Here is a 16,700-nt window from a genome sequence, read left to right as displayed (position 1 = left end):
AAAATTGTATTAAACTTTCTTTTTATTTGAAATATCTCGAAGAATAACCCCTTGAAATTAATGACATTACTTACGGTTCATCCTGCATAATCTAAAGTGACTTTTGTTTTTCAGGTTGTAGATCACCTATATAATGATGTCGCTCAGACGTATAGTGTGATACTTGGTCAGAAATTAATACCAGGCGAATCATATCAATTGTACATCAAGTTTCTTGGACAGATCAATGATCTCCTGCAAGGTTTTTACAGGAGCAGCTACATAGACCCTGATACAGGACAGAAAAGGTGAGACAAAATATGCCCATATGAAACTTTATCACAACGAACTCGCACTCCTTTTAGTTTTCATCTCTGTTTATGAACTGTAGTTACGGTTATATCTTGGTCTTTATTTATGACTGTACTGTGTACCATCTGTACAACAACAATATAACCATGAATAAAGACCACGTAGAGCACTGCATAAATCTCAGTGAAGTGCAGTCAGAAGTGACATTTATTAATAAACAACTACTATTATCTATTACTTTATTTTAGACTACCAGTAATTAATTTGTTGTAGGTGGTTGGCTAGCACTCAGTTTTCACCAACAGACGCACGTCGAGCTTTTCCTTGTTTTGATGAGCCAGCATTCAAAGCTCACTTCACAGTAAGCCTGGCTAGACCTGCGAACATGACGTCATTGTCCAACATGCCCATTAATCATACGGAACCTATGTAAGTACCAAAGTAAATCTTGGAGTAAAGTCGAAACTTAAATTTGCAGAAAAGACTTGAAGTAATTTTCTTATATAATACTCTTTCACTCCATCTTTCTTTTCCTCATCTTCATTCTCTTTTCCCTTTTCTTTTTTCTCTTCTTTTGACATAGAATACAACTTTCCCCAGGCTGGGTATGGGCACCCGTTCCACGTTATAGTCCGCATCACCGTTTTTGGCGTGTGAAATAAGTAATGGGAACATTGAGTGAGAGTGTTTTACACTTACCGCAGTCAGTCTGACAACTGTGTTTGGCAAATGGCTGATGTGACGTGTATAGGAAGTGGTACCATTCTCAGCTGCACTAACAACATGCTCACAAACTGGGCACTATATATCTAGGACAAACGCCAAAAACCCTGGCGCCAGCTGTACGTGGTGAAACAAAAAGTGGCAGGATTCTTAATAACACTATGAGTGCTAATGTTATCAGTAGTTAAGTCTTGAACCGCGCCCAATGATACCATCTCCCCTCGCTACTGGCATGATGGCACCGAAATTACGTATAAAATTAGTCATGTAGTGCGGCCTCTCTCAGTTATATCTCGACATTGTGAACAGCTCCAAACCTGTGCGACCACTCCTTTGATTTGTACAGTGCATGCAGTATGTCCAGACACTGCCACTCTTCGTACAGAGCTGCGTACAAGATCGCATGAGTCTACTTACGAATTATAGGGGAATGGGTTAGCTTTTGCCTTGAACTCGGTAGACACACGCCCGACCTTCCCTTCTACTCCTATCCCCTCCACAGAAACGTTATTCCCGTACTGCACATTGCGAGTGTCTTGATAAAATGCATGAGTTGTAATCTCGAGTTCTGCAATATTTTTTTTTATTGGGTTATTTTACGACGCTGTATCAACATCTAGGTTATTTAGCGTCTGAATGAATTGAAGGTGATAATGCCGGTGAAATGAGTCCGGGGTCCAGCACCGAAAGTTACCCAGCATTTGCTCGTATTTGGTTGAGGGAAAACCCCGGAAAAAAACTCAACCAGGTAACTTGCCCCGACTGGGATTCGAACTTGGACCACCTGGTTTCACGGCCAGACACACTGACCGTTACTCCACAGGTGTGGACTGCAATATTAATATGATGATCATAAGCAGAGAAAGAAACGTTTCCTTGGGGGGGGGGGGGAGGCAAAGCAAAACTATAGAATCCCCATATAACGTGGTTATGGGGACATCATTTACCTCCTCCCCTCCGTATAGCTTGACCATGGTACAGTATATCAGAATATGATCATTTAATAAAGATATTTTTGTGGGGCATGTTTCTTACATCCATATCTGCGATGTTTTGAACCGAGTTGTATAGGCCTTGAACTGTAGGTCTACTACAAATTATAATAGGGCATAACTTAAAACAATCTCCCTCTTTTTCTCTCCCGTACAGAAACACATGCATACATCAATAAAACGTTTTTATATGAAGCTTACCTTCCTGAAGATATCATATGAAATGTAAACTCTAGGCCTAATTATTTTATTTTATCTCGTCTTTAAGTTTACACATTATACCGGGATCACTTTTCTTTTTTCTGCATTGATGTGCAGTATGTTATTCATTTTTCTCCAAGTGGCGGCCTGAACACCTGCAGATTTCTAATACATGAATACAAGCTGTTCAGGCTGTTGCAAATGAAACGTTACAGTGGTTCCATTCCTCAAATGAGGTATAGAAATTCTTATACATTCAGAAATTTAAAATAAATATTACAGTCCAGACACATGATCTGAAGACATTAATTCATCAATTTAACCACAGAAACTTAATCATAAACAAAAGCAAAGAAGATTTTTTTGAATTCAATATTTTCTAACGTTAATAGAAAAAAAAAAGAGTTCAGACTAGTTTGGGGGGACAGTGCCCCTCCATGCCCCCCACCATAACTCCGCCTATGGCAGGGGCGGCTCGTCCATAAGAGCTGCGGAGCTGCAGCACTCCCTGCTTTGACAGGAAAATAAAAATATTTATTTTAATTTTTAGAAGAATTGTTACAGCTTTTATTGGTAAATTGCTTTATATTTCATCTGGCCGGGAATATGTACTATTATCTTATGCATAATCTTTTTGCGAGTCGACTGTATTGGAATTGACACTGCATTCAAAGTCGTCCTGGGATCTGCAGGGTGGTCAGCTCATAGAGAGTGTGTCTTGCTTGGTCAGGGGGTAGAGAGGTGAAGGGGAGCAGAGGAAAACTGCTGCTGTTTAAAACCCATATCTCGCTGCAGTGGTTGCAGAGCCAAGCAACAAGGGATCTTTCCTCTCCTCCCACACCGCTATTGTAATGCTGCGTCAAATGGATTCTCTATTTCCTTGAAACTTAATGACAAAATTTTTCTTTTCTTTTCCCATACTTATTGTTGTAGAATCTTGTCGAGTTAATATAACGAAATTAATATTCTCTTTTGCCTTATTATTACGTATATATCCAGCCTCCAGCAGAACCTAATATTTGCCTTAACTCAAAATGATTGCACGAGTAGAATCCTTTTGATATAGCACGTAAAATACGAAAGAGACTTCTTTTCCAGTTTTAGAAAATTGTTGACCATCAGTATATCTGAGTGTTGCTTTGGTGTGACGTCTTAATACTGTAACTTAACCAGTGCAAATGTGCAAGCATGAGTGTGTGTGAATTACAGAATATTAATTTTATTTTTCTCAACTTTCCCTTGCGGAGAATATTGATGTAACGAAGTGAAATTAAAGGGTCGTCTGTTACCCGACTTAAATCTTACTTAAGCTTCATCCAGCCGAAATAGTGCATATATGTAAGGAAGTATAACAATGAAATTTACGCGAAGCATTTGTAGTTACGTGGATGTGACCAAAAAAATAATTTGTATTTTGTTTTCCTTGCCTCCTCTTCGGTGGTGATACTGCATGGACTAGGAGTGGTGTGACAGATTTAGGACATTTGCCCCTAAAAAGCAAAATGCACGAATCTTCGCAGTCTCACCTGAAAAATGTTGTTTCATTGGCTATGTTACGCAACTCATACTGCTGCTACTAAGTGAAACGAACAGAACAAACATTCTCAAACATAATCAAGAAGTGATAAAAAATCGTGAAATTATTAAAAAAATAGATTGTATCAAATTTTGTGGCCAATATGAACTTCCCCTTAGGGGACATGATGAAAAAACGATTCGAAGAACCCTGATGTGTTTCGTGGGTTGCTACAATTCGTGAGTAATCTAAACGAGCCTCTCAAAAATCATTTGGAACATGTCACTGTTTAAGGTTATTCTAAGACAATTCAGAATGAACTGGTAGATTGTAAGTTGAGTGTCTGCCGATCTGAAATTCAGACTGAAATCGATGGTATTAGTTTTTCTTAGGGATTAGCAAATGGTCCTACAGACATCTCCCAACTAAGTCAGGAAGTTTTGGTTTTTCGATATGTAGTGCATTTATTTTTGTCCTGTACTTGTTAATAATGGTATCAAGAAGTGAAATTTGTATGTACCGAAATCTATTGCAGCTCTCCCAATCCACAAGTTCACGAGCCGCCACTGGCCTATGGTGATGATAAACAACTACAAAATACTTTTGAGTGAACCATAGTGAAAAATTAGTTATAAGCTGGGACTAATTTCTAAATGCCCCTTCATATGACGAGAAAATATATTGCATGCCCTTCATTAACTATTTCTCTTATCAAAGACTGTTATTCTCCATTTGTAAACCGAAACAAAAATCTAACATTCAAACCAAAAGCTGTACATAGTTTCATTCCCGAAACTGGATGACAGATTCTGATACAGAGCAGAATTATTTTACGTGAATACGCCTTTAAAATCAGAATAATGTATGGAGTACCAGGCGATGTAATGTTCGCATAGTGATCCATCCCAACATCATAACTTCGTGACTAATAACACGATTGAAATAAATGTGGTCTCGTTCAATCAGATATATGACTATGATGCGAGCATGCACTTGGTGGTGACCCGTAGTGACTGGTGGCCATTTTGAGCATGCATGAAAATTTCTGGGCAGTAGGCCTATACCTCGCGACTCCAATGCACTAGAGCTCTGATTTTGGTGCCAAACAGAAGATCTCTTCTAGATTTGTCGATACATATTCACGTAAAATCCACGGCTGGTCGGGGACATAGCCACAACAATTTTTTTTTATTCGCCATTCCCTCCTTCTTCCCTTTATTTCCACTATCTCTTTCTCTTTTCTGTTCTTATTCTTCGCCCCATTCCTTTTCTTATTTTTAATTATTTTTTTTCCTACTCTCCTTGCGGACTTGAGGTACGCCACCATTTTATTTGTAAATTTTAAGTTGCAGATTTTTTTGATCGATATAGATGTCTCTTTCCTTTAGGCTTACATTTGACTATTACTTCAGTAATTTTCGTTTATTTACTTGGTATTCTTTCATTTTTTGTGTTATTTTTATTCTTTTGTTTTTAGAAAGTATTTTTAGTTCAAAATTCATTGATTCCTCTTTTTTTAACAATTGAGGGCTGTTTAGCAAAAACATCAGTTGTGCAAAATCTAGTAATTTTAGTTGGAGCGGCCATCTGATGCTCCTCTGGGACATGTATGAACACATGTATTCAGTTCTTTGAAAACGTCAATAGTACAGTGTCGAATGGCGTCTAAAAAATTATATTTCTGTTAAAACGTCAGTAGTCCTCAATATTTCTTGTAAGAATGTCGGTTGTCCAGGTTTCATTGATCTACACAGTGTTGACAGCATCATTTCGCCAGAGTAGTAGCTGCTAATGTGTTTTGTTGCATTTCGCATTCTGCATTATGAATGTGGAACTTTTGAAATAAAAATGTCATTTGTCCAAAGGATTTTTTGCTCCATTTATCCAAATATGCGTTATGTGTAAACAACATACTGTAGATAATCCAATAACTGTGAAGTGTGTTCATACAAATTACCAATGTGAAATGCCAATAATTTTGATGTCGTAAAGTTTTTTCAAGATTCCCACAAAATATCATTTTGGACAACTCACGTTTTTGCTAAATACCCCTCAATTTTAACATTTTTTTTAAGTTTTATAAACTTTTATATTATAATTTATTGGCTTATTCTTTTCAAACTTCAGATCTACAGACAGCTTAATACAGTATAATAACTGTCAGAATCTACTATAATTAATAAATCAAAGCGGGTTTTTTTTTTTTTTTTTTTTTTTTTTTTTTTGCCGCAGATACTTCGTCTTTGCATTCAGCTGTGAAATATTGGTATTCTCGTTCTCATTTCTTGGCTTTCCATTCTCGTTGACGTTTCTGGGCAAATGTGAAGCCTTCATTGTGAGTGACATTTGAGAGCCTCATACCTAATACAAATGCTGTAAAAATTTTAAATCTCTCATTAAGTTTTGCATTATTTATTAACAAATATAATTACGCATAATTTCATGATTCACTAAGTGTTATTCGTTAAGAATTTATGTTAAAAAATTGTAGTTTTTATTTGTATATCTTGTAGGCCTATAGAAACTTTCAGAGTAAAGCAAATTCATGGAGTACTGTACTTGAAGGCCATTCATGGACGAGGGATGATGCGCTTTGTTATTTAACTATCCATTTTTAAAGCACGCAGCCTACTGGGAGTCAATGGCAAAACAATATAGCGCAAATAGAGCTACATAAAGAATAGAATGAGCGTGACATTTTGCTTTGGTAACTATTTGTACCGGAAGGTGTACCGAGAATGGCAACACAGATTAAATCTTTGTAGTTAAGAGCCGTGATCGGATTGATGCACAGAAGAAAAATTAGATGAGATTGGAGAAAGATTAGAAAACACAACGCAAAAATTCCTTAGACGTTTGGCTTAGAAAACAAATGCAAGTAAACCCTCTACTCATAGAGCAGTAAGATTACTTAAATTAGCAAGACTTGTGGCCTCCTAGAAGACCTGATTTAATGCGTGTGACTGTTACTTATGTGGCAGCATTTAAAAATAAGGTTTATGCAAGAAACCCACACACAATAAATGAACTTAGACTACATAAGAGCTGAAATGGAGTCAATCAGTGCTGCTGAACTTGTGAAAATCAATAATAATTTTACAAGAAGGTGCCAGCAATGTGTAGCAGTCAACAGGGGAACATTTTGAGCATAAAATATGAGTTGGGTAAATACAAATAACTGTACATTGCTTGTCTGCTAGGTGAACAGTAGGTGCATGCATAGGAGGAGACAGTCACTCTGCGGCCACAACTGGTAAATTCCAACTCTCCAGGACAATTAAAAGATATTCCCTATACATGAAATATCCGGGGACCGCGTAAAAAGAGCATAATGAACGAGATAATGTTATAAGCAGGAGTGTGTAAAAGAGGTGTTATATAATTGTTTTAAGGTATCGTCCTATTTTCTGTTTTTTATCTCATTAAAAGTGTGTGTGTTGTTTCGACCTATGCAAATACGATAGGTATGTATCTGCTAATAAAATATTATGAAACTTTTACAGTTTAAATTAACATACCGGTACTGAAGACAATGGCTTAATGATAATTTTATTATTTGCTAGGTCTGAGATTCCAGGCTGGATGTGGGACCATTATGATGAGACTGTCCCTATGTCTACGTATCTTGTAGCTTTCATCATATCTGATCTGCATTCACTAGACGCAACCATGGAAAACCTCGCAACAAAGAATAATTTCAGGTTCGAAGTGTATTCTCATATGTTGATAAATTATGTGCAAAGTTAGAAATGTACTACCAGTCCATTATCGCACTATTAATTGATTCTACTCACATTCAGTTGGTTAAAATTATATTAATGAAAGTACAGATATTTAAAAAAAACCAATAAATGGATAATGCATGAAAGATGATGAGTAGGCCTATAATCAATTAAGGGGTTAGGTACAGCTTACAGCAGTAAGATTTTTGGAAATATTAAACATTTTTTTCCTCTATTACTGTATCTTGTACAATAATGAAAATTGGTATGTGTAAAACATTGTCCTGCTATATGGGGGAAAATATATATATATATATAATTTTTTTTTTTTTCAGAATTCAAAATGGTGGCAGTTCACTCTGCAATGATGAAACTTTTCCCTCATAACTCATAAATTTGTTAACTTTTTCATGTTCTCTTTCTTTCATTTTATTGCTGAAACTCATGTTTACAATATCATGCTCTTTCAACTACCGTACATTTCTTAATAAATTATATATATATATATATATATATATATATATATATATATATATATATATATATATATAATTTTTTTTGGAAGAAAATATGATATTTGACCTTTTTTTTTTTTTTTTTAAGAATTTATTTGTATTAGACAATCTATCAAAGGGAGAGGAGTGATCTTGCATCATATTGCAGCCATGACATGCATAAAAAAACACAAAAAATTTCATCACAGAATGTTGGATAGTTTTTGAGTTACTGTACAGTGAAATGAATGAATCTTAAAATATATATATATTCATATAGCATAAGGACAGTGTTTTACACATATCGATTTTCATTATTGTACAAGATACAGTAAAGGAGGGAAAAAAAATTGAATATTTCCAATATTTTACTGCTGTAAGCTGTACCTAACCCCTTAAATGTCGCACTACAACTCATGCCAATTATCTGAAAATATGTGCAAAGCTGAAGTTATTCCTTTTCAATATTGTACCTATTATATCAAGAAATGAAAAATTAATTATGTTCTTGATACTTCATTTTGAGTGGATTTTTCCCCCATAGGTTCACAGTTTGGTCTCGGAAATTTGCATTGCCGCAAACAAGTTATGCTGCAAAAATTGGACCAAGAATTTTGCATTACTTGGAGACATACTTCGACATACCATTCCCACTTCCCAAACAGGATATGGTGGCACTCCCAGATTTCGGTTTCAGTGCAATGGAGAACTGGGGACTCATTACTTTCAGGTGGGTATGAAATTAACTTGATAGTAAAAAAGATAATGTGTTGCCATTAGATCCGAAATTCGCGGTTTTAAAGTCACTGAAGACAATACACTTTCAGTGTTCTAAAATCTTCTTATTCGCAAGAGAAGTAAAATGTACGCAGTTTCCTGTACAACATCCGGGTGAGGAGGGATTAAGGATTAAATTTTTATTTTTTCAGTAATAATAATAATAATAATAATCATAGTCATCATCATCATCATCAATCTATCACGGACTTGCACCTTTTGACATGTTCTGGCCTCATCATCCAGAAGTCTCGTCAGAAAATGTCCTTGATTTCTTCTTCCCTGTGGTCTGTATTTGAGAATGAATTATGGAATTCGTAAGTAATTTAATGGTGAAATCTAATAGTTTTAAAGAGTAAAATATTTTAGCCAGCAAAATCCTCATGTATTACCTTAATGTAAAACACAATTTGAGCTACAACAGTTTCGACTCTAACATCAAGCTTTTTCGTCATATTGTTTGGGATGATTTTTCAAATATCAATGCATTTGCTCGTGCTCCAACTTTATACTCGTTTTGCAATAGAGCCCTTTCCGCACTTGTATTATAATATTCTGTTGCAGGCACTGAGTATAAAACTTTGCTAAGTAACCTCCTTCCAAGAGAGCACAACAATATGACAAATCTGGGAGAATTTTATAGGGTTTGTTTGAAGTACAGTAGGGTTTTGTACTGCACCTAGAAAAGAAATTACTTTTCAGATAGTAATATTTTCAAGGATTGTAGATGAAATTTTGTGAAAATCTTAAACTTCAGAGATCTGCCCAACATTTAATTTTGACAAAATAATATTATGAAGAGCTTTGCCAACTATTACTGATATCACTATTACTCCTGCTACCACCAGTGGCGAAGCTACTTGTAGACAATTGAGGCAATGCCTACTCAAAAAAAAATTATCACGATTAAAAATTATAAACAATATTCCAATAAATTTTCCTGCTGTAATTGTTGTGATTGAGAAACTTACTGTTTGTACTGGATTCTTCGATCAACGACCACTACATGGAAGAACATGTCAACGATAGATGTGCTTAGACAGGATGTTCAAACATCTATGGTTGAGGCAAATGTTCCCTTGCCTCTTCAAAAGCCTTGGCTCTACAAGGGAGACTGGGGAGAAATGAAAATAACATGAGGTTCTTTGATGGAAGATGGAATTCCTAGCAACTTTTATATTGTAAATATAATTTATGTATTGGTAACATAGTAATGTATTACTTTCTGTCTACTCACTTTTGAAGTACTGGCTTCGCCACTGGCTGCTGCCACCATTACTACTATCACTGTCACTGCCAATACTGCCGCTACTACTGACTCTTCTACTACTGCTGCAACTACTGCTATTGCTACTACTGCTCAATTGGTAGTGAAACTGGCTATGGACTGGAAAGTTGAGTTCGATCCCAGGTAGTAATGGGATTTTCTCGTTGCCAAACTTCCAGAATGGCTTCAAGGTTCACTCAGTACCCTATCAAATTGAGTATGGTACCAGGTCTTTCAAGGGGAGATAAAAAAAGTGGTCAGAGCATTGTGCCGACCACACCACATTATTCTTGTGGCGAGGTCAAGGAAGCATGATGCCACCAGCATAGCTCAGTTGGCCGCTGATCCAGAGTTGTGCTCGGGTGTAGATTCGATTCCTGCTTGGGTTGATTACCTGGTTGGGTTTTTCACGAGGTTTTCCCAACCTTAAGGTGAATGTCAGGTAATCTATGGCGAATCCTCTGTCCCATCTCGCAAAATACCATATCGCTATCATCAATTCCATCGACGATAAATAACCCAGTAGTTGATACAGTATCGTTAAATAACCAACTAAAAAAAAAAAGAAGAAAAAAGCATCGTACTCTACAGCTTACGCAAAAGATCTGAAAGCTTCGAGACCGTTGAAATTTAAATGGTAGATAACAGTTTCTTGTCAGATGTATATTCCACTTGCAAAACGTTTTTCTCTTTGCCAGTCAGTCACTTGCTCGCTATAATAATATGTGCTTGTAGTAGTCTCCCTGTATTATGTTACGGAAGTATTCAGTTGTAGCATTTTTAAGTGTGTGTAATATTGTACCATGAAAATCGTGTATATAGAGTTAAAGTGCGTGCGTGTATATATGGTATTGGTATTTAAATTGTGTATATAGATTATATAGTCATTTAAATCGTGTATATGGAGTTAGAGTCGTGTGTGTGTGTGTGTGTGTGTGTGTGTGTGTGTGTGTGTGTGTGTGTGTGTGTGTGTGTGTGTGTGTGTGTGTGTGTGTGTGTGCGCGTGTGCGCGTGCGTGCGCGCGCGTAACATTTCAGTTGTGTATATACAGTTAGTTTAAATGTTTATAAGTTGCAATTAGACCTATTGTTACGGAAATTCTTGAAAGTGCTGGCATATCCCATTTAGACTTTCTCCTTATCACCCCGAATTAAGCCCGATGGAGAACATTTGGTCGATAGTGAAGGGATGGGTTGCTTCCAAAAACATAGGTCGTAAATTAAATTCAGAAAGAGAACTATATGAGCAGAAATTTAACTGTATGGCTGAACTCGATTGGCATCTGCTTTGTGAAAATGTAAGAAAAAATAGAACAAGATTATATGGACCAGGAAGTACTGTTTGATAACGTCATAGACCCAATTATCATAAATCTCGGTGGTATCAGCGATGATAACGACGATGACGGTGATTTCAGCTATGACGATGAAACTGAAGGGATAGCAGAGTTTGAAGACTCCGATTAGCAGCTCAAGGTAAGAGGTCAATGTTTTCAGTTAGAAGTTTAGATCGTATTTGTTGTTGTTTGCACTCTGCCCCCTGCTTCTCTCCTGTGACATCGGCCAGGTTTTCAGATCTTTTGCGCGAGCTGTACCTCCATGCACCCCCAGGAGGTAGCATGAATGGGAGACATCTTTATTTTTTATAAGAAAATAACAAAATTGTATAATAATAGCAGTACACGTATACTACAGCTGTTTTGGTGCTTCACACACCATCCTCAGAGCCTACTAGATCTAGTAGACTCTGAGGATGGTGTGTGAAGTACCGAAACAGCTGTAAGCCGCACAGACTTACATAATTAACACGAGTAAGTCCGCTAGTCAATCAATTACTTATATTCAAGTGTTAAAAGTAGTGCACGCAAGATTCAAAATGGATTATCAAGTCAACTAGTGCACAAATACAGGTCAGCGCGTGGAGATCTAGTAGGCTCTGAGGATGGTGTGTGAAGCACCGAAACAGCTGTAAGCCACACAGACTTACATAATTAACACGAGTAAATCCGCTAGTCAATCAATTACCTACTAAAATTATGCATAAAATTACATATAAACATGTAAACAAATTTACAATGGAAAGCAAGGTATAATATATAATTTGCAAAATATATGTAGCTCATGATGGTGATGGTGATGGTGATGGCGGAGAATTGTTGGTATATCACTGGGGAACTAGAGTACCCAAAGAAAACCTCTGTTTTACTTGGACCACAGGCTTGCCCAACACAAGTTATAAATACAGAGTGGAGCAGGACTTGAGCACAGGCCACTGGCTAGCACTAGGCCAATGTGGTAATCAAAACTTTCATTATGAATTGGTATATTTACAGGGAATCAGCTTTACTGTATGATGAAACAATGTCTACAGAAATAAACAAAGAACGAGTTGCTGAGATAGTGAGTCATGAACTGGCTCACCAGTGGTTCGGCAATCTTGTTACACCACTGTGGTGGAATGATCTCTGGCTGAAGGAAGGCTTCGCAACATTTATAGGCTACCAGGGTCTGCATCATGTAAGTTGAAGATACGAATTTTGCATTTTCATGTTTTTGTGTTCACAAGCTCAACCAAAAATTGTATAATCTTACTTTCTCATTACCACTATTGTAAGTAGCTGGTATTTCTAATTAAAAGTGAGTAGTGAAAAATATATAACCGGTACTTACGAGTAGCAACAAGCGCAGTAAGAGAGAATTACATTCTGAATAGTATTAGAGAAACCTGATCTGAAAGTAATGGAAACCAGAACTCACGAAGTGCTGAAAGTCACAAGATTTTCAAATTACAATGGTTTACTGAACACCTCCTCCTACCCCGAACTCTTATTCTGTTCACCATTCCATTTCTATGACATATCTATGATGTCTATTTTGTGCTTGTATACCGGTATTTACTTTTGTTCTTATGAAACAGTTCACTGCAGATTTTTAAGAAATTTTAAATTTAAGATATTAAAAATAACCATTTTATAATAAGACGTTGCACCTTTACCTCTTGTGTAGAAGAAGATATCAGATGATATACGTCATTAAGATACGTGGATCATATGAGGAAACAAAGAGAAAGGCAGTCACTGTCATCATTACCATAGCCTGGGTTAAGTTCAAGGTGCAGTATGCTGTATTCTTACAAGAGCGTGGCTGTTCAGCAACAAAATCACTTATAGAACGCGTGCGTGCGTGTTTTTATATTGTGACAGCCCCGTCGAGACTCAATCACGCGTCCCGCGGAGGGTAGGGGCGTGCGTGGAAGGATCGGGCGATGCGGCAAATGAAGTTGCACACGCATCTGCTTCCTGGGGCATGTGCTGTGGCGTAGAAAGGAGAGGAGGGACGGCGACCGGGCAGAGAGGGGAAGTAAAACAGCTGGTGATTGAGGGGAGAAATCCATAGAAGCCTAGATAGGCGCCATCTTCTCGACATCTGTAGATTGATCGCGAAATCGTACTCTCCAGAAACTATGGTTTAATTATAAATACGACACGCGAGTGAACTTGAGCAGTTAGTTAGTTAGTTAGTTAGTTAGTTAGTTAGTTAGTTAGTTAGTTGCAGTCGTTGCTAGTTTTGGACAGCAAGGCAGTCTTGTGTAGCAGTGAAGCCAGCTTCGAGACTGGAGTTCGACTTGAGTTGTGTCCGTAACTATGGGAGCCGGAAGTCCTGAGTTTGAGTGCAGTGGACCGCAGTTGGGGGACCTGAGTTCGAAGTTCAGTGGATTGTCTCTGAAGGTCTGGGGTTCGAGATACTGTGAACTCGAGTGAGTGAGCTAGAAGAACTAGCCAAGGCAAACGAACTGAGAACTGACAGTTCTGATTTGTAAATAATGCTTTGTGAACATTAGTTAAAATTAGCAGTACATTGTTGTTCTCAATAATCCAAGTAAATTATCATTGTCGTCTGTGGAGTGCAATAACGAATACTGTGTTACTATGTGGAGTGGAAATCCCATCGTTGACGGGAGTGTTTACATTCAATTATATAAAGTGATTATTGTTGTAACAATAAAAGCTCATTCTTGTTTTGAATTAAAGTTACAATATTCTCACTGTTATCTTCCATTTGCCTCGTTCTTTTGAAAAATGTATGATTTTGGAATTGGTGATGTAGTAATAGCTTAATATTAATAATAATTCCATCGGTAAATAACAAACCAAAACTATAAAATAGATTAATTAAATTAACATTAAACAAATAATTCATGAACACACAAAACACGAAACAGCACTTTCAGCACTAGACTTCACCAATGTTGAAACTGTTTTTGAATTCATTATTGTGGCATTTTGAACCACAGACAAAAAGAGTACCGGTATTTTTTTTCATGTGATGGTCACAGAGGTGCTTGCTTGCTGATCTGAAGCTGCACTCTGCACTCGGGCTTGGGTTCGATTCCCTCTTGGGCTGATTACCTAGTTGGGTTTTCTCTGAGATTTTTCCCAACTGTAAAGCAAATGTCGAGTAACCAATGACGAATCCTCGGCCTAGTCTCACCTCACCTCATTTCGTAAAAAAAAACTAGACTATTGAAGAAAAATATGTATTGACCATGCGCCATAGAAGTGTTTCTTGTTGACTTCTAATGTTATGTGGAACTTCCAGGTAGAACCAACGTGGAGAAACAAGGATCAGTTCATTAGAGACCACTTACAAGAAGTGTTCATGTTGGATGCTTTGGAATCATCACACCCGATCTCAGTGCCTGTAGAGCACACTGATCAGATAAGAGAGATTTTTGACAGAGTATCATATTCTAAAGGTACTGTAGTCTATCATTTCATTTATTTCTAAAATAATTCTTAGGATACCAGTACTGTAAAAATTGTAAAACAAACGTTTTATATTCGCTAAAATTAATTGTTTTATAATACTTGGCCGTTGTGGCAACCCTTTAATAAGGGAAGTCTGTAGCAATAAACTAGGCCTACAGGTACCAGTACTTTATATATTGTTCTAACTTCATTTCCTTAAATAGGAAGTGCATGAAGTGATATTTGCTCATTATGTCTACTTTGTAATAACTCTAAGAATATGGTACATAAAAACTTGAAATGTTTTACTTTTGTAAATTATAAACCTTGGTTGATGCACTGCAAAATGCTGTGATAGTTGTGATTTATGAGAATACAGTAGAGCATTGATTATCCGAAACAATTGCGGACAGGGGGTGTTCGGATAACTGATTTTTCGGATAACCGATCATTTACGAAAACAAATTGTACTGGTGTCATAGGAGCAGTATGAAACAAAGGAGCACTGATAATAAACACAAAATTGTACACACAGTATATATTTTGTATCACACGTCTGACAAATAACACAGAGAACTGACTAGCGACTTTTTTTTTTTTTTTTTTTTGCCGCTAAATCTCGCAAACAGCACTAGAGAAACTTCTACATGGCGTGCAAGCAAATTTGAATTTGCCAACTGGAACTCTTTCGGTTAACCAATGTTTTGGTTGATTGATATGTAAATATGTAGAAGCTCAAAATATTACATAGGCATTTAAAATACTATATTGCTATTAATAAAATCATTTATTTTTGTGGTATTGGAAACAGGTGAAAATGAATGGTACCAGTAGCAACTTTAATAACAATCGTTATTTTTTCTCTATTTAATTTTAGACCTTATGCAAATAATTTAAGTATGAAGTTAAAGACAAAACGTGATTTTACTTTAAAGCATTGAAGTAATTAGTATGTTTTATATTTATTTCAATAGGTGCATCAGTCATTCGCATGATGAACTACTTCCTCGGAGAAGACACATTCAAGCGTGGACTTACAAAGTATCTGGAAGTTCATAAGTATAACAATGCTCGACAAGACGACCTGTGGCAACAGCTTACTTTTCAGGCACATCAAGATGGCTCCCTTCCATCTTATATGACAGTAAAGGAAATCATGGACACGTGGACTTTGCAGACAGGATATCCAGTTGTCACTGTCATTAGAAACTACGAAAATCACACTGCAAACATTTCACAAGTAACTGAAACCATAGCCTACATTCTTGTTTAAATAAATTACAAGCCTCTTCATAATTCATATAAATTCCAACTCTGTTTTGTTCACCATAAATCCCACAGGATGTCATGGCCACCATTCTGGTAAAATAATGCATTTAATTGAACTGTGGCTGGATCTAAAATCCGTAGTTTCACATTAGTTATAAACAAACTTTAAACTTTAATACATTGTAGCTGGGAGGAAAAAGGTCTTAGGTCAAATTTTTGTGAAAATTATATTTTTATATTCTGAAAGCAGAAATAATTCTCTACAATCTGGTAAAACGGTTAAGGTCAAATAAGACTTCTGACTGGATTTATAGAGCGTTACCAAAGTACTTTTTGAATCGAGTACACACAGAATAAAGGACTTAAGAATATTTAATACTTTATTCCTTACAAACATCACATGTTTACTTTCCATGCTTCCCTATTAAAAAGGTCTAACTTGTATTTTAGCTTTTTATCACATACCGGTACTGATGCCCTTTCCTTTTAAACTTTAAGCACCAGGTAAACAGTCCTATATTGTTTAAGACCTATTTTGCATAGCATTCCAAATAATTTCCCATTTATTTTGACATGAATAAGGTCTTACGTTTAAATAGTCCCTTCTTCTCAGTTTGGGTTCTAGTCTTAAAAGGGCTTAAGTGCGGCTATTTCTGGAAATAATCAAGAAAATTGTTAAATGAGCAACATTACCTATTTTA

General features: G+C 36.5%; 1 protein-coding gene across 4 annotated transcripts in view; it reads left to right on the top strand.

The window, feature by feature from the left end:
- LOC138700019 (aminopeptidase N-like) overlaps positions 1-16,700 on the top strand; it is a 172,575-nt gene that overhangs the window by 132,166 nt on the left and 23,709 nt on the right. For all 4 annotated transcript variants that reach the window (XM_069826306.1, XM_069826305.1, XM_069826304.1 and 1 more), the window contains 7 exons: positions 115-287; positions 565-720; positions 7,287-7,424; positions 8,484-8,669; positions 12,316-12,499; positions 14,582-14,738; positions 15,705-15,970. In XM_069826306.1, the coding sequence (XP_069682407.1) occupies positions 115-287; positions 565-720; positions 7,287-7,424; positions 8,484-8,669; positions 12,316-12,499; positions 14,582-14,738; positions 15,705-15,970 (1,260 nt within the window). The remainder of the gene's footprint in view (positions 1-114; positions 288-564; positions 721-7,286; positions 7,425-8,483; positions 8,670-12,315; positions 12,500-14,581; positions 14,739-15,704; positions 15,971-16,700) is intronic.

Source organism: Periplaneta americana, chromosome 5 (assembly GCF_040183065.1).
Source record: "Periplaneta americana isolate PAMFEO1 chromosome 5, P.americana_PAMFEO1_priV1, whole genome shotgun sequence".
NCBI classification, from domain to species: Eukaryota; Metazoa; Arthropoda; class Insecta; order Blattodea; family Blattidae; genus Periplaneta; species Periplaneta americana.
This window is presented reverse-complemented; position numbering and strand designations above follow the sequence as displayed.